This window comes from Mytilus californianus, unplaced genomic scaffold, assembly GCF_021869535.1.
Source record: "Mytilus californianus isolate M0D057914Y unplaced genomic scaffold, xbMytCali1.0.p SCAF_3, whole genome shotgun sequence".
NCBI classification, from domain to species: domain Eukaryota; kingdom Metazoa; phylum Mollusca; class Bivalvia; order Mytilida; family Mytilidae; genus Mytilus; species Mytilus californianus.
Window position 1 is genome coordinate 75,602,720 of NW_026262679.1, and position 19,489 is coordinate 75,622,208.

Genomic DNA, 19,489 nt, shown 5'->3' on the forward strand with positions numbered 1-19,489 from the left:
AAAATAAAGTAAAAGCCTGTTTAGTCTGAACTGGTATATAAAAACACATAATGTAAAGTTTTTGAATGTTTTGATTCTATAAAAGAACCCAGGGCAGGTGATTTCAATAATTGTTCATAAAGGAATAAAGATGATTAGGCCCATATCTTGCCACATATTTTCCAGATTACAATTTTAGAAATCAGCAATTTAACATCATAATTAAATGGATAATTGAATATAAGATATGATGCTTTTTTAGCAAGAAATTTGATAAGCAAAACTGGCTAATATACAATATGGAGAATTGTTGTGTAGATACCAAGGAGACAGCAACTCAACATCACAAATGACCATAAGATATCCAAAGAGCAACGAAATAGTCTTCAACTTTAAAAAGGTGTCTATACCATATGTCACACTCTAACTCGTCCTCAGTCTCCAAAACCTCAGAATAAATTCAACAGAAACTATTAAAGATCAGCCACAAACACCAAATTCTCCAAATAACCAAAAAAAAAAAACCCATCAAGATATGACAAAAAGCAACTACTGGTACTGGAAACATTCCAGACAGGGGATAGGCCCATGAACATGTAGTAGAGTTAATCTTTTTTTTTAACCTGATCAGAGGCCTAACAAAAGGTATACAAAAGAACAAACAAGAAATACATTAAACTATAAAATATATAATTAAACTCCATTTGAAGTGTTGTTGTCAATTTTGAGTATTATAAAATATATAGTATAATACTCAAAAGAACAAACAAGAAATACATTTAACTATAAAATATATAGTATAATACGCAAAAGAACAAACAAGAAATACATTAAACTATAAAATATATAGTATAATACTGTTCCTGTTAAAATCTACCAGTATGATAAATAAATATATTAACACTGTGGGTACCAATTTTTGGGGGATTAAGAAAAATTGTATTTTCAGAGATATTTGATTTTATGGTTTTACAAAAGTCTATAGAAAATGTGCACTTCATTGAGCATTTAAATTCATGGTTCAACTGAACCCAAGAAAATTGGTTTCCAAAATGCAAGGAAAAATAATTAATCCACAGTTCTAGTTTACTAGATAGTAACCAGTACAGGTGTAGATATCTATGAACACAGAATACTTCTACACAAGTAGTGGTTACTTATTATCCAATAAACTAGTAATGTTAAAACATCAATTTACATCATTTGGAATTGGGTGGGTTGTTGTAAGTAGATAAAAGCGTGGGTGTCATAGGATCTATACAATGATACAACTTGGAAGCTTAAATCACCTGACTTTTTTACATTTTCCAAAATAACTAATATATAAGTGGAAGATGACAGGGTAGGGAATACTTTAATGAAGATCAATTCTATGTAAAACAACAACTAGTTTACAGCTAATTGACTGATGCCATTACTCTCAGTGCTCAGTAGACATTCAAATAGATAAGATAGCCACTACCTCGCTTACTGCTGTAGACTTAGATGAATGATTTTATGTTGACTTTATATGAAAATTTTAAAACTGCAAATAATAAGTTTGAGAATTTTGATTAATGAGGCTGAAAAAGGCTCTGACTATCCCCTGTCATAGTAATAAAACAAAAGGAATAAAACTACTATAAATTGAAGTACCTAAACTAGAGAACTACATTTATCAATATCTGTATAATCTATATTATCGTGTCAATAAATGATTGATAAAGTGCTTTCATAACTAATTTTGCAGTGATACAGTGTTTAGTTAGGATTAATAATAATATGTGGTCAGTCAATTTTATTCAAATTTCATATGTTTTATATACTTCCGTTATAAATAAGTGAAAAGATATGAGATTATATTTTAAAATATGGTATTTTACCTTTTGCTAAAAAATAGAAATAGGACAACTGTATAGGAAGAATATAAATTGCTTAAAAATATCAAAATGCCACCCAACAGGATCACACTAAAACACATGGCATGATCTGTTTTGACATAAAAAAATAAATCAAAATACAATATATGCACATAATTCAGTAAATAAACCAAATCTTTCCTACATGTTTTATACAAAATCACTTATTGTCTAATCAACAGTATTTTCCATGTTCTTTCAGTATTATTCTAAAATCCGGTCAGTGAAATATACAGTATATATTAAAACATACAGGAAAATTATGGCTACATACTAACAAAAATACTTGATTAAATAGATACATTTACCAAACATTTTCAAAAATCATTACACAAATAAACAACAAAACTAGAGACTCCGAACATCCTGAGTAGCTCTCCTGCCTAAAATAATTTTTTTTCAGTACCATTATCACATTAGATATTTAACAAAATCAGGATAACAAAATTTATTCACAAACTTACAAGCCCTCTCCCTCTCCCCCATATCAAAAGACCCACCATAGAACGGTCATTGCAATATTAAATACTAATCAAATGATTTGTATACCTGGATTTGCTTGTTTATCAATTTTGCTTTTTATAGTTTCTCTCTATTCATAATTGTTTTCAAGGTAATATCCAAAAGCATTAAAAGTTAAAAATAGAATCTGTCGGACTCAGTTGGGTCAAAAATTTGGATAAGTCTAGGTATTTTGTCAGTTCCAGTAAAATTCCTGTTTGTCCAATGCATTTTTAAACTCTGATGAGTTAAACTCAGTTGATTCAAAATTCTAAGTCCCCTTAAAGCAAAATGCACATAAACTAACCAGCTGCATTGAAGTATGAAGTACAAGGAAATTCGGAAGGAAAATAATTAATTTTTACCCTTTTCCACCATAACATACTAGGTTGACAATAAAAATTACAACTTTGAAATTGGGGAAACATGATACAGCTGACAACCTCGTATGAGTCTAATAGTTTTGTCTGGTCCCTTAGACTTCAACTGTATTTATATTAATACCAAGTTCACATGCCTATCGACAATCTTTAAAGGTCATGTCTATGGATAATTAGCTAATATCTGGTCCCAAAATGTTCGATACTTTTAACGATTTGAAGCTTTGTTTATTGTATTTTCAAGATATATGACAATAACTTGCTTGCAATTTACTCTTATGATCTATCTTTATACATGGTGGCCATGTCGTTTGGTTAGCAAGGACAAATAAAGAGCTGCTTCCTTTTAGCTTGTCTTTATGCTTTAAATGAATTTATATGATCAACTAGAAATACTGCGAGCACTGCTCATTATACAATTTCTTGACAACATATTCCATCTTTGTGTCTGTAAGTAAGAAAGTTAATTAAGCAGAGTAATTCTTAAAAGCATTAATCTTCCCAGAACCAAGACATCAGGGTTAATAACAATGGTCTCCTTCATTCATCAGGACTCTCGTTCAATTAGTCAAGTGGCACTAAAGAAAACTTCCATTTTTTAATTAGTTAATATTATTCAAGTTTCAATATTCTCCTTGTTCAATACATCAGTAATTGAATTATAAACAAATTTTAATGGATTATAAATCTGAAGATAAGATTGTGAGGCTGAAATTATATATAGCTTCAATGTTTTGCATGAGTCCATTCACCTTTCCTGAAATCAATGTGGAACTTTAGGAATATCACAATTTTGTTCTTCATTATGCATAATTTACATATGAATATTCTTGTTTTGAGTAAAAGTGGAAAGATGAAGAGTTTAGGATACTTCTTACTTAAAGAGATATTTCTGGAATAGATATTTATAATATGTTTTCCGAATATAATTTGTCCAATAAATTCTAAAGGGTTTAGCACGCAGGAAATAGAATGAGAAGAAGACCGTATTATATAATCTATATTATAACATGTTTCAGTTTGTAAAAGCTCCAATGTGAATACTGCACCACCATGTCTCTATTTGAAAGCCCCAATGTGAATAATGCGACACTATTCTCTATTTGAAAGCCCCTTTGTGAATACTGCGCCACTATGTCTCTGTTTGAAAGCCACTTGTGAATATTGCAACACCATGTGTCTACATGAAGCACACAAACACTCCACTGCAGAAAATCCATATATAAAACTGTGTCACCTGATATTATATACACACCATGACACACAATTAATGATTGCTCTCCCTTAACCTCATGTTAACATTAATTCATGCTCTGGAAAACCTGACTTGAAATGGACTTGAAACACACTTGTAAACATGATTTTTGTTCAAATAATTTGGAAAAATATTTCGAAAGACAATGATCATAGTTTCTGCCAAATATATATTTGTTAAAGTGTTAGGTTACTATCCATTTCAGTCCATATTTATACCTTGTCAACCTTTTCTAACTTTTCTAACTCAAACAATACAGAATACCTCTGTTTTTTAACACTTGAATGTCTCTGAGACTGAAACAAAAATCATTCTTAATTCTGTTTTTGAACTTGGTTATGTTATTTGCAAACATTGTTAGTCTGTAATTAAGTAACATCCAACAGTTCAAGAATGGTTACAGTTAAATTCCAGATTTAAGATAACTTCTCAGAAAGATCAATACAATAGCTTCTAGATTTTTTTTACCAAATACAGGGAAGATTTAAAAGTGGCAGTTATCATAACATGTTAATTTGCTTTTTAGGATAATTATCAAACATAAAGCATTACTAAATAAATTATTTCTTTGTTTTCTGTAGTTAAAATCTTTCTAATAAAACTGAAGAATTCAAAATTTTCTTATTTAAAAATTGTCTGGAAAAAGTGAGAAAAAAAAATGACCCGTAATTTTTTTTGTCATAAGATTATAGTTCAAAAATATACTTAATACAATTACTACTGTGTTTGTTATAAACTAAAGTTAATCAAATATCATACTTTATATAAATCACTCAGGTTAAATGACCACTAGTTAATTCAAAATATTGGTAATGGCATATTTAAATAAGTGAGCTGTTAAAAATATACTTCATGTCAGTTTTACTTTGTGAGAGTAAATGTAATATTTTAACATGAGTTTGTGCCTATCTTGCTTGCCATTTAAATCATTGCATGTTCTTTTATATCTAAACTTAAACCTTGCAGTTATAAAAGTGTTCTTTCATATCTAGAATAATTTTCAAAATGGTTATATTTCTAAACCCAAAGATATGAAAACAACATTAGAAAGCAACAAACTAACCAAATGTATGACTTGCTTCATAAACCAAACCCAATTTTTGCAGCTATCAAACACTGTTGAACTAATTATTAATAATTGTTAATGAAGTTAAGAAAACTTTCTCATACAAATGAATATGGTAAACTTTGGCATGTCAGATGAAAATTTAAAAAAACCCAACCCAAACTAATAAACAAACTGAAATGAAACAAACTATTGATCCTAAACCCAGTAAAAAATTACCAATCCATGAACAAACCTGTAAAACATGAAAATGAAAGCATGAACTTGCACCACATGATTGGAAATTTAAAAAATAATCCTTAACAAAACTTGTTACTTTGACTTGATTGTAAGTGTTGCTGTCTACCTATTACAGTTCATTCAAAATTCTGACCAATTTGCAATCTGTTTCATTGAACCAGTCATGGTGACTTTACTGTGGTTCTCCTACGGCAGTTGGTTAAAATTTCTGATCAGTTGAACAGTTTGATTTGATGAACTAAATTGTAATTTAGCTCGAATTTTGAATGTACTGCAATAGGTGGACAGCAACACTTGAAATCAAGTCGCTGTAAATATAAAAATAAAACTAAACTGTAAACTGAAATGAACGGAAAAAGGCAAGCATGATAGTCTATTAAATAAGCAAGGATTAATTAGCGTGACAATAAAGCACCACAAACACAATGTCAGTATTTACCCCGTCATTTTTATTCTGAAACAAAGATGGAACATTTCACATGCATCCTTAATTTGTAGCCTGTCTACATAATGTTAGGCCAAAGAAATTAAATTCTATGTTGTGTATCTATATTGTATTGTTCTTTACAAAAATAGATATACAAAAGTCGTTTTTAGAAATCAAAATTTGTTCATCATTGGTAGGTTGGCTTTGACGATTTTTTGATGCCTTGTTATATGCAGTACTCTGAAGTCAATTTCACTTGGCATCATCTGTTTTCAGAAAAATGTTTTTAATAAAAACATGAAATCCAAATTTTAAGGTATATACCATTCATTTTTATCTAAAGGAGGATACTTTTCAACTTTTTCCTGAAACAATAACATAGAATTTAATAACCAAGGTCTTGTAATAAGAATTCTCACAGATTTATTATTTTTTATACTACTGGATAACAGAATTATAGTTAGTTCAAAATTTTGAAATTTGTAAATATCAACATACTGAAAAATACATTATTGGAAACTCTTGCTTTAAAAAGCACACCAAATTTGGATGAAATTTATTTTTCTGAAAAATATCCATCAGTGTGCATTTTTCTTTATTTTGAAAATTACAAGATACTATGTCATTTTCATAAAAATATAACTGCACATTAGATATACAGATATAAAGCCAAAGCTAAGAAAATAATATGTGTATCGCCATGTAACTTTATTTCTTCAACATTTAATCAAAATGTAATTTTTAATTTTTTTTATATTAAAGCAATACATACCACAGAAAACATGATAAACACATTTTTTAAACATTCTGTTAAAAAATCTTTTTGATGATGGATTCTAGTATAAATACTTATAAAATTTATCTTACTAAAAATTTTGTGATTTCAGACCAAATAAATATTTATCTGTTTCATATTACCTGACTGACTAAAGTGTTAACAAAACCACAATATTTATGGAAATGAGTACTCCATACATAACATTAGTTTTACAATACAATTTAACCTTCTTTGATTTTTGGTCATGCACACTTTTTATATCAAGTTGAACTGCTTGTTAATTTTGTACTCAAAATAGAAGAAAGAAATGTTGAAGAAATAAATGCAACTTAAAACAGAGGGTGTTGCTAGGAGTCAGTTGCAACATAGTATTTTAACAGAGAACATAATACCAGTGATTTTTAGACATAGAGAGAAATTTTTGTTTGTAGGTCTAACACTGAATACTGCATCAATATAGCTTTCTGTCGCAGTTTGCAATTGCAGAACTTAGCCAGAAAATGTTTTACTAACTATTATTGCAACATTACAGAATCAACTAGCCAATCCAATGTTGACCTAATCATCAACTTTATGTTAAAAGAATTATCCCCATTCCTTAATTAGCATCTAACAAAAAGAGACCACATGACTTACCCCCATTTCTCAACCTTATAAGACCTTGCCAATCTCACTTCTCCTCAATGTACCTCTTGTTTTCTTACCTTATAAACTAGTAGATTATGATCAGTATCGTTCAATGTTGTACCATTTTTCTGGTTCAGCAGTTTTATGAATGACATGGCAAATGGCCTCTCAGATCTATCTTTGCCTAAATATTTCATAAATAAGTTATTTGCCAATTTACATACTGTTAAACATTTGATACAAATTTTCATAAAATAACTCTTTTAATGTCTGATATGGAGTTATATGGCCTACTTTTATTGAGATGTCTGTACAAAATCTAGAAACTCTATCCATCTACCTAACTTTTTGTCTCAATATATATCTTTTTTATTTTAAATTCTAATCAACTCTTATTAAAATAATGGAATATCTTATACCAAAACAAATCTTACTTTCACTGGAAGATCTGTGCTTAAATAAAAACTTCAGATGAAGACCTTTAAACTCCTCCTCTGTTGATATGGCAATCTACAATATAAAGGTACATAAATGTTAAATTATCTCTTGTGTGGTGCTTCTCTAATAGACTATTTTCATATTACAGACTTTTGACTCCGGAGTATATAGTTTTTGACAGGTTACCTACTCTTTAGTAGGACTTTCTGGTACTCAGACAAGTAAGCGCAACTAAAAGGAGTAAAATCAAGCTTACAATTGGTGCAAAGATGCATACAGATATATATATATCAAATATCAGGATGCAAATTCTTATTATTACAATACTAACCCAGTTGTGTTATTTGCATAAATGAGAACCTAACAATAATTTCTGATTTTAAAGTATTTCAATCATGTGTCTGAGAAATTGAAAACTTGGCAGCATTCTGAAAACCATGCTCCTAGTATTAAATAAGGATAATGCAAAGCATATTGACAAATATGTCATTACCATAATAGTTTCAAACCATTTCAGTTTATCGTCATGATAGAACACCAATGATCTGTACCTGTTTGTATTATTACCTTAATAGTTTCAAACCATTTCAGTTTATCTTCATGATAGAACACCAATGATCTGTACCGGTTTGTGTTATTACCTTGATAGTTTCAAACCATTTAGGTTTATCTTCATGATAGAACACCAATGATCTGTACCTGTTCGTGTTATTACCTTGATAGTTTCAAACCATTTAGGTTTATCTTCATGATAGAACACCAATGATCTGTACCTGTTTGTGTTATTACCTTGATAGTTTCAAACCATTTAGGTTTATCTTCATGATAGAACACCAATGATCTGTACCCAATTGTGTTATTACCTTGATAGTTTCAAACCATTTAGGTTTATCTTCATGATAGAACACCAATGATCTGTACTCATTTGTCATATCATTTCCACAGCCATAACTGATAACATCCTGAAAGATACAAAAAAAACTGATAACATCATGAAACTTAATAACTATTATTGTTCGTGAGATACCATTATTTGTAGATTTCAGAGGTATAGGTAAATCACAAATTCAAATCTTCAATGAAATACAAATCTTCTAACAGGTTGTATGCAGCCTTTGTCAAAATCATGAAATCAAATATCCACAAAAACACAAATTTTCCTCAATCCATGAAAATCAGTACCCACAAAAATAAATGAATCCACAGTATTTGTAACTTATCAGGTGCCTTCATATAATTGACACAATAGATCCCCTTCTTTGTGCCTTTTCTGCTCTCTTATTGCAACTAGTCATACTTCAAGTAGTATGATTAAGTATCCAAAATCTGATCCTGGAGTTAAGTAAAACATATAATTGTCTACAGTTCTACATGGCTTTATTTTTCTTTCTTTCTGTCTTTTTAAACATTTTTTATAACTTCAAAGATCATTATGAATTTCAGTTTCGGAATGAGTGCAAAAAAAATAGAAAACCAAAAGCAAACAGCTTATTAAAAGTGGATGATCAAACACTGAAAAAGTTATTACTGTAAACAAAAAAGTGGGTTTCTACAAATTTAGAAAGGATATGATTAAGCTTACATCTTATTAATCTTATTAATAAAGATGAAATGAAGATTTTTTTACGCCCGACTTTTTTTCTTGAAAAGCAAAAACAAAATTTTCTACTTATATGATAATGAAAACAAACCTTTAATGGTTCTCCTTGTTTATTGCACACTAACACAGTCACTTCAACATTTTTGTCTGCTGTTTTAGAACCTCTGGTAAACTCTCCTTGTTTGATAGTTACATAAATATCATTCCTAACATCTCCTGTAAAAGTTTAACATAATCTTTGCTACTATCAGGTTTTCATAGGTATAGTAAATGATACATGGAAGGTTGACATCAAGAATTCATCCAAAATTCTCCATTCTGAAGGATACTACATAAACTACTATAAGAATGATTTGCTTGAATACTGTTTATATTGTATACATAAATAGTAGCCCTTGCCATGGCATTCTGAGTTCCTTTTTGAATTATGAGTTTGATCATCCCTTTGGTAACGTTCGCCACTCTATATATTCCGATATATTTCCTAATGTAAATGAATACTATATTATAAAATTTGAAATATTAAGCCTTATTTATATAATATAATTTAAACTATCATTGCTATGAGTAATTATCTTTTCCACATTTAAAGTCAGCTAGTAATGAATACTATAGCTGTGGCCAAATTGATAAAAAAAAATCACATGTAGTAATAAATGTGCAATACATTTTTTTGTACTTGCAACTAACTTCAATCAGAGATAATCGTTTTTTTGGGTTTTTTTTTTAAAAGTAATGAAATACCACTACTGAACTTATAAAATAAAAAGAGCAAAAGCAAGCAAGACAAATGTGAGCATGTTTTTTTAAATGTCTTCAAAATGATAAAAGCCTTCAAAATAGTGATAATTTTAAAATAACTACATGTAGTGGTGTATATTATACAGAACTCAAAATCTCAAATTAATTCCAAATAAAGGTAAAAAAAAAAAAGGAATAAAATGCTCCGCAGTGCGCAGCTTGATACGACTGCAGAGATCGAAACCCTGACCAGTTGGGGCAAGTATGGACACAACATTCAAGCTTGATACAGCTCTGAATTTTGGTTGTGATTAAATATTTGACACAGCACAGGTTTCTGACACAGAATGAATGTGGTCTAAGAACTTAAAAATTCTAAATTGGACATTCACCTATTATGGTCCAATATCCAAAATCTAAATACATGGTTAGATTCAGCATATCAAAAAAACCCAAGAATTCAATTTTTGATGAAATCAAACAAAGTTTAATTTTGGACCCTTTTGACCTCAATGTGGACAAAGTTGATAATGGGGCCCAAAAATCAAAAATCTAAATACATGGTTAGATTCAGCATATCAAAGAACCCCATATATTCAATTTTTGTTGAAATCAAACAAAGTTTAATTTTGGACCCCGATTTGGACCAACTTGAAAACTGGGCCCATAATCAAAAATCTAAATACATGTTTAGATTCAGCATATCAAAGAACCCTAAGAATTCAATTTTTGTTAAAATCAAACTAAGTTTAATTTTGGACCCTTTGGACCTTAATGTAGACCAATTTGAAAACGGAACCAAAAATTAAGAATCTAAATACACAGTTAGATTCGGCATATCAAAGAACCCCAATAATTCAATTTTTGATGAAATCAAACAAAGTTTAATTTTGGACCCTTTGGACCTCAATGTGGACCAATTTAAAAACGGGGCCCAAAATCCAAAAACTTAATACACGGTTAGAATCAGCATATTAAAGAACCCCAAGAATTCAAGAATAAAACCCCATTGAAATTGGTCAAGAAATAAGCAACTTATATGAAGTATCTTCTTTTGCACAATACTGTGCAATTGAATATTTCTTGCAATTGCGCAATACTGTACAATTGACAATTTCTTGCTATTGTGCAATATTGTGCTATTGGATATTTCTTGCTATTGCACAATACTGTGCAATTGAAGATTTCTTGCTATTGCGCAATACTGTGCAATTGAAGATTTCTTGCTATTGTGCAATTCTGTGCAATTGAAAATTTCTTGCTATTGCACAATACTTATTATATAATAATTTACACATCCTGTTTGGTGTGTATCTCCTACCATATCATTATTATTTGCTTTTAAATATAAAACAGAAATAACCAACTTAAAATGGAAAATTTTAAAAGAAAAAAAAAAGGAAAAAAAAAAAATCCCCCCCCCCCCCCCCAATTTTTTTGAACCCCTTATGATTCATCACCCCCAAACTCAATCCCAGCCTTCCCTTTGTGGTATGGTACCTTGCAGTACAATTTCAGAGAGATGCATACACTTGAACACAAGTTATTGTCTGGAAACTAGAAAAATGCTTATTTTTGGCCCCTTTTTGGCCCCTTATTCCTAAACATTTTGGGCAATTACCCCCAAACTCAATTCCAGCTTTCCCTTTGTGATATGGAACCTTGTAGAACAATTTCACAAAGATCCATACACTTACACACAAGTTATTATCATGAAACTAGAAAAATGCTTGTTTTTTGCCCCTTTTTTGGCCCCTAATTCCTAATATTTTGAGGCAATTACCCCCAAAATCAATCCCAGCATTCCCTGTGTGATATGGAACCTTGTGGTAAAATTTCAGAGAGATCCATACACTTGAACACAAGTTATTGTCTGGAAACTAGAAAAATGCTTATTTTCGGCCCCTTTTTGGCCCCTTATTCCTAAACGTTTTGGGCAATTACCCCCAAACTCAATTCCAGCTTTCCCTTTGTGATATGGAACCTTTTAGTAAAATTTCAGAAAGATCCATACACTTACACACAAGTTATTGTCATGAAACTCGAAAAATGCTTGTTTTTTGCCCCTTTTTTTGCCCATAATTCCTACTATTTTGAGGCAATTACCCCCATAATCAATCCCAGCATTCCCTGTGTGATATGGAACCTTGTGGAACAATGTCAGAGAGATCCATACACTAACACACATGTTATGTCTGGAAGTTACAAAAATGCTTATTTTTGGCCCCTTTTTGGCCCCTAATTCCTTAACTGTTGGTACCATAACCCCCAAAATCAATCCCCACCTTCCTTTTGTGGTATTGAACCTTATGGTAAAATTTCATAGAGATCCATTCCCTTAAACTAAAGTAAGAGTGCGAAAACCAATGTGTCTTCGGACGACGCCGGACAACGCCATACCAATATACGACCGCAAAAATTTTTTGCAGTCGTATAAAAAGCGTGTCTGCTAAACTTTCTTATAAGAAACAAGTAATGTAAACCTGAATCCACTGTTTTCTATTATAAGGTTAAATATCACACTGGAAAGAGAAAAAAATTACAAATGATGAAATTTTTTCCTGTTTAGTAAAAACAACATTTTAAATATTTTTCACTTTCTAAAAGAAATGAGATTCTGAGATCCACACTTAAAAGTCAGTAAAATTAATCAAATAAAAGTGAAAACATGTAAAGCCAACAGTTATTTCCCCTTACCTACCACTGTTCCATGGCAAGCAATAAATAAAGGATTATAGTTTAATATAAAATAATATTATTTAAAATATGTACTAATCAAAACTGATTCACTTGCAGCTATTCTTTGAAGTAACTATCAAATAATATAAAACTCCTTCTATATGCTTGAAATTAGTTTTACTTCAGCCATTAACTTTTTTAATGGCTGAAGTAAAATTGTCATGTGATCTGCAATGCTTATGTAATTTGATCGTCTGTAAATATGAGCATCTTGACAGTATCAATGGTTATTAGTTTATATATTGACCTAAAAAAAACTTATTGATTAGTCAACATTAATTTTGACTTCAGTAACATTTATTTCCCAAAGATATATCTCGATATGATTACCTTGGATGCTAAATCTACGATTTTTTCTAACCAATACACTACCAAGTGCTGAAAAAATCATGTTTTCTAAAAATTCAGATTTTATATAGATTCCCTTCTTAATATGCTTCAACTTTTGAAGAAAAAAAAAATCTAAATAATTTCTGCATTTGGGAGAAAAAATTCCATTTTTATTGAAAATGATATTTAATTTAACATATTTTAAGTACATAAAATATGGCTTTCGTTTACCAAAATTAACAGAATATGTGTAAATCAATATCATTATATGAATTTCTAGTTTTTGTCTTTTGTAACTTCTGTCACTTAAAGAAAACTAACCTGGCATGATAACCTCCGGGAAACCCATCTTTCTAGATACTGCAGTTGCCATGGTGACTAAATGTGGATGTTCTTCTCTTGCCTGAAATAAGACAGAAAAAATACTTTCCACCATATTCGGTAACATATTCTCCTAATTCACACCTGGTTACAATTATTTTCAGTCATATGACCAATATATTAACAATAATTTAACTGGTGTACATTGCACATGGAATGGCATTAATAAAATGTTATGACCTCAATAAATGCTTCAATCTGTCTGTCTGTCAGTATAATTTTCTAATTTTAATATCCCTTTCATTTCATATATTTCCTAAGCTTAGCAGGTCTTTTTATTCATTCAAATGAATCAGTGAAAACAGTCAGTTGTATTGAATTGTCTAAAAGCAAACTATCTTTTTTTTAAACTTAATTCTTATATTGGAATTTTAATGCAGTAATTAAAATCCAAGACTGTCTAAAATGCTAGAGAATTCCAAACTGAGTTTGGAAAGAAAAAATGTGCATAAAAATCATTCTACTTAAGACTTTTACAAATAAAATGTGTCCTCTTCTATACATTTAGCAATAAGGGAAAAAAATCAAAGATATAATATGTCATAATTATGACTAAACATGCAAATTAAATTTGATGAGGTAAAAATTAACTTAAGTGAAAGTAAAAATAAAACCTTACCATCGTTCTGTTGATCACATTACCATTTCCATGAATATGGAATTCAGTATTTTATCCTTAAATCATCTTTTTATTTCTATTGGAGTATTCATTTTGAGTCACATTTTTCATCACTTATATTGCTTATATCCACATGAAGATTATAATTACAAGTATCATCTGTGAAAAGAGGTTCCGACACATGTTTAAAATGTGACTTATATTCATATCTTGTATTATTTTTACCCCCAAGCAGTATTAAGCAAAGAGTGTAAACTTCAATAAATTTGAAATAACAACTGCATACCTGTTTGAGGTCTCCCATCATGATTTTCAGTGAAACCCAAAGTCCTTGACCTTTGTGGTTGATTTCTTTAGCTGAGACAACTTTCTTTATTAAAGATTCCATGAATTCTTCTCCACTTGGTCTAAACAACAAGATAAAGAAAAGTTGATATTGAGATATAATCTATATAGATAAAGGCAAATAGCCATATACATTTTTTAATATTTGAATGCAACACTTTATTGAACATAATTTATTGATTCAAGGTAAGAGAGAAAAACTGTATGACTTTCAACATATGCAAGTTTTTTTTTTTTTAGTAATGATCTGAAAGCGATTGTCAACTGTTTTGATTTCAGAAAAAAAAACTTCTAATCTGTATATAATATCCATTTCACAAATACATCATGAATTCTATAGCTTTTAAAGTAATAAATGTTCTTATTTCAGACAATTTTGGCTATATCCTGTTTGCTTCAATCAGCTTTCAATCTTTTTCTAAAGAGCAGTTAAGATATTTGCAATATTACTTACTGCTGGAATGGAATAAACACTTGCATATCTTCATTAACTTCTTTCAAACCTTGTAATATGTCTGTTATTTCTGTGGCTAAAAATGTACAAATCAATATTTTATAAAATTATAAATTCGTATATTTTAACTAATTTGATTCGTTCAGGGATAGTCACATGTTAAACTATATTTTCGAAGGTAGACAGAAAACGGCGGATAGCAAAAAGCATATTGCATAGCAAAAAGCATATTGCACGGTTATTTTTAGAATATTTAAAAACCGATATACTTTGTGACGTCATGTAATGAATTTCATGATATTGTTAAAAGTATTATCAAAAAATATCTTTGATCGATTATTTGAAGAAAAAAAAATCTTCAAATAAATAAGATGTTAAAAAACAAACATAAAAAATAAATGAAATAACAACTAATATGTTGTTATTGTCTAGGAGACAATATGATATCTATAAATTTCCAACAAAATCAAATGACGATTTTCATACAAATATGGTCGGAAATTAATAATATAACAATTATAGCCTATGTATGAGGTCAATACAGGATATATCGAACCAAAGAAGTATATCGACCTCGGACTTCGTCCTCAGTCAATATACTTATTTCAGGTCAATATATCTTTGTATCGACCTCATACCAAGGCTATAATTGTATATTATTAATTCGTATATTTTAACTAATTTGATTCGTTCAGGGATAGTCACATGTTAAACTATATTTTCGAAGGTAGACAGAAAACGGCGGATAGCAAAAAGCATATTGCATAGCAAAAAGCATATTGCACGGTTATTTTTAGAATATTTAAAAACCGATATACTTTGTGACGTCATGTAATGAATTTCATGATATTGTTAAAAGTTTTATTAAAAAATATCTTTGATCGATTATTTGAAGAAAAAAATCTTCAAATAAATAAGATGTTAAAAAACAAACATAAAAAATAAATGAAATAACAACTAATATGTTGTTATTGTCTAGGAGACAATATGATATCTATCAAATCTTATCCTTTACATTATATAACAACACAAGCAAAAGTGAATATTAAATCATGTGGATTATAAATCATTATTATCAAAATTTACAATTCTCACAAAAACTGTTTTTAATTTTCAAAATTTCTAAATCTGAATGATTCTCTGGTATTTTCAAAAGCGTACACAAAAACATTGTGATTAGCTAAAAATATCAAAAACATTGGAAATTTAACGAACGATGAGACATTATTTTGGCTTTTCTGGGTAAAAACAATTAAGTTACCCATAATCAGTGAGTTGCAGCATAATAATCATTTACACATGAGTCTTCAACAAAAACTGCATAATTCAACTATTCAAATATGAAACTTCAACAAAAAACTGCATATTTCAACTTTTCCTAGAAACTTGGCAAATAAAATGCAATAATGGATCGCCTTTATTAAAACCATTTATTTCCTAATGTCTGGAATCAGAAATAGAACTTACCTGCCACACCAAATGGACGTCTTAAGCATTTGGTCTGTTTCTTATCATGGACATCATTTGAATCCATTACACCTGCAAGAAGCATTAATCATAGTGTGTTTATGAGGCTACAAAATTAAAATTAAACCACCCATCAAAAAGTTCAATTATTAAGGGTTTGATTTCTGGCCAGCTCAAATCCAAGGCTACAAAATTGTTTTTTATTGCATTTTAACTTGGCAAGCAACAATTAGGAGGAAGAGAACAGACCAGTTGGCTCAAATCTAAAATAGAATGATATGTCCAATAGGGTGGTATGTCTTCATTACAACTATTACTTTTGTAACTATATCTGATTCAATATTCAACTAAGCGTGTCGATAAAGTACAAATTAGCATAAATTCATCAAACAGTTACATGTTAATCTTTTGCTTATACAAGCGATCTAAAATTTGCAGCTGCACATAATGAATAAATCATTCAATAAATCAACAAAGAAAGATCGTTTACTCTCCTTCATTCACTAAAGTGCATGTTAATAATTTTGATTTTTTCTTAAAAGCTACATTTGCAACTTACAACCATTTTAATAACTGAAAATACAAGTAGAATTAGATTTTTCAAAGTGTTTTCACCCAGTTAACAGTAAACCTAACTGTTTTGGGGTCATTAAATTAATTATCAATCTTTACTACTTCTCAATGTATGATTTGAAAACTAACATACCAACTCTAACCACTTGGATGACTAGGAATACTTTTTCTCTTTGCCTGTCCTTAATACCAAGGTCCTAAAATATCAAATATTTCAAGTTATAGTGATGTAAATCTAGTTTTCAATCAGATAAATCAATAATTTCATTTGAAAAGACAGTTTTCAATCAGATAAATGAATAATCTCATTTGAAGACAGTTTTCCAGATGTTAAATGATTTTCTCTTTGAAAAGGAAAAATAAAATTATCATTTCCTATTTCTAGCTTTTGATCATATCAAGTAATTTTTACCTATCTCTAATATGAATATATATATGATTAAATGAAAAATTTTCAAAACAAATATTGTACCATGTTCAAATATTTAATCAGCTAATCAATTCTTAACTTACAGTAAAGACAACTTTAAAGTTATTCAGGTTGTCTATATCTTTTGGCACGCCTTCTTTACCCCATTTTACTACATAATTTTCACTGTAATTAAAACATTAAATATAGTTAAAGGATGTATTTTTATTACTGTCATAGTGCATTCAGCAACATTTGTACTTTCTAATGGCAATTTTATTTTGCGTTATTTATATTACTGCTACAATTTCTAACCAGTTTATTCTGGTTAACTCTCTGATATAACCTTTCGAGTTCAGAAACAGAAAAAGATCAGTGAGAAAATGTCATTTAATATTTAAATTAACATTGAAATATCTATCTTATTTCAAATGCAATTTCCACCATATCATGCTTATGAATGTATGTTTAAATAGAACAACCCTAACTTTTGCCCTTATAAAAATAACTGGAATTCTTTGAGAATCTCACTTAAGAAAATATACCTTTCACAAATGATTCTCAAAGGAATTCAATTTTTGGCCAAAAATGCATCAATATGAAAATTACATATTACATAAATGTTGAATACACATATAGTATTATCATTTCCTTTTTTCTTTTTCATTCCCATGATTAAATTACAATATTTCCGTTAGCACCACAAATTAAATTATGGAAAACAGTATAATATCAATGTGCTTAATGACCGAAGAAAAGCACTAAGTTCACTGTTGCTCCACAAAGGCTATTAAAGAAGGAATTGAGGCTGAATTGCAAAAAACCTTGATATGAAGATTTTACGAACCTGATAAATTTCCCCAGCTTGGCATCATAAAGACTCATCAACAAATCAGCATCTTCACCTATTCGGCAAACAAAGTTCCTTAACATTACATAAATGTTAAATGTCTGCGGCCAATTCATACTAGTTAATTCATCTTTAGTTTTGTCAATCTGCAAAACACAACAAAAGGATAAAGAAATTTGAAAATATCTTTACAACTTTGAATATCATTACCTTAAATTTTACTTGACTTGGAAGAAGAAAATAATATTAAACAGAAAAAGATGATATTTAAAGATGATATTCTTACCAGTAAACTTATCATGTATCTAGCTTTTCTCTTAATTTCTGATGTCTAAAACTCTCAAATGTTAATGTATAACCCAATTATAATTATAAAACAAAACATTCTCCCCCCCCCCCCCCCCCCCCCTCGATAACTATATCTGCTTGTTTTTCAGTTTTTCATTTGGTCTCATACATAAAACTGTTATGATCAATATATATCTTGTATCAAATCTTCAACACAATTAACCATGTACAGTCGATGCCGGTTATTTGCATAGCCTATTTGTCATACAAAATTATGCAATAAAACGGAGTATGCTTATATCCGAAATGCCAAATTAGGGAGTCAAATAACATTGATTAGAACAGATCAGTAAAGGAAATCCCTGAAGAAAGATGAACGTCCTTAAATTCCACTTACAACATATGGAATGTTGATTTATTCTAATAAAAGTTATATGTCTAGTGTCATACATGTTATTTTATTCGTATTCTTTCAATAAAGTTTATAAACACATTTTGTTTTAGTTTATTTGTGTACCGATGTTTCCATTACCTGGGATACGAAAATAAAACAAATTGTTCTAAAAATTGATTTGTTTCTATGACCCGTATGTACAATGTACATTGTTACGCTTTGATTAAAATAAACTATTTAACAATACTACACAGTTTATAATCATTTTAACAATAGATGTGTAATGAACTGCCTTTGATATGCAGTATTTACCACTTGCACAGTGATGTAACACTGTTTCTTTAACATCGCTAGTTTCGTATATGCAAAGAAGTAATGGGGCCCTGTACGGGTAATTTGCTGGACACGAGTGTTGAACGTGAGAAAATATAATAATCAGAAGTAAATGTTCTTTTAAAAAAATAATAAAAATAAATGATTGACATATAAAATTCTTCAACCATATATAAATGCCCTGTAATATTTAGCATAAATGCAGATCACCCCAAGCCTAAATACGAGAGTACACATTGGATAACATTGGATAATTGGCAGGCGTTATTGTTTTTATAATTCACCCCAAATGTAATCTAGTGCTATGGACAATGTTTGAAATCCAATCAATAATTAACACCTTTTTATAACAATTACCTGTTTGAGAATTTTATGAC

At 29.5% G+C, this 19,489-nt stretch overlaps 1 protein-coding gene across 8 annotated transcripts in view; it reads right to left on the reverse strand.

The window, feature by feature from the left end:
- LOC127733236 (dedicator of cytokinesis protein 1-like) overlaps positions 1-19,489 on the reverse strand; it is an 81,903-nt gene that overhangs the window by 47,410 nt on the left and 15,004 nt on the right. For 6 of the 8 annotated variants that reach the window (XM_052242545.1, XM_052242542.1, XM_052242540.1 and 3 more), the window contains 13 exons: positions 18,095-18,243; positions 17,352-17,433; positions 16,972-17,035; positions 16,266-16,337; positions 14,799-14,874; positions 14,286-14,406; positions 13,321-13,402; positions 9,281-9,405; positions 8,453-8,551; positions 7,586-7,661; positions 7,229-7,335; positions 5,759-5,773; positions 4,232-4,309 (listed from right to left, as the gene is read on the reverse strand). In XM_052242545.1, coding sequence (XP_052098505.1) covers positions 4,232-4,309; positions 5,759-5,773; positions 7,229-7,335; positions 7,586-7,661; positions 8,453-8,551; positions 9,281-9,405; positions 13,321-13,402; positions 14,286-14,406; positions 14,799-14,874; positions 16,266-16,337; positions 16,972-17,035; positions 17,352-17,433; positions 18,095-18,243 — 1,146 coding nt within the window. The remainder of the gene's footprint in view (positions 1-4,231; positions 4,310-5,758; positions 5,774-7,228; positions 7,336-7,585; positions 7,662-8,452; positions 8,552-9,280; positions 9,406-13,320; positions 13,403-14,285; positions 14,407-14,798; positions 14,875-16,265; positions 16,338-16,971; positions 17,036-17,351; positions 17,434-18,094; positions 18,244-19,489) is intronic. The other 2 variants (XM_052242543.1, XM_052242544.1) reach the window with 2 other exon arrangements.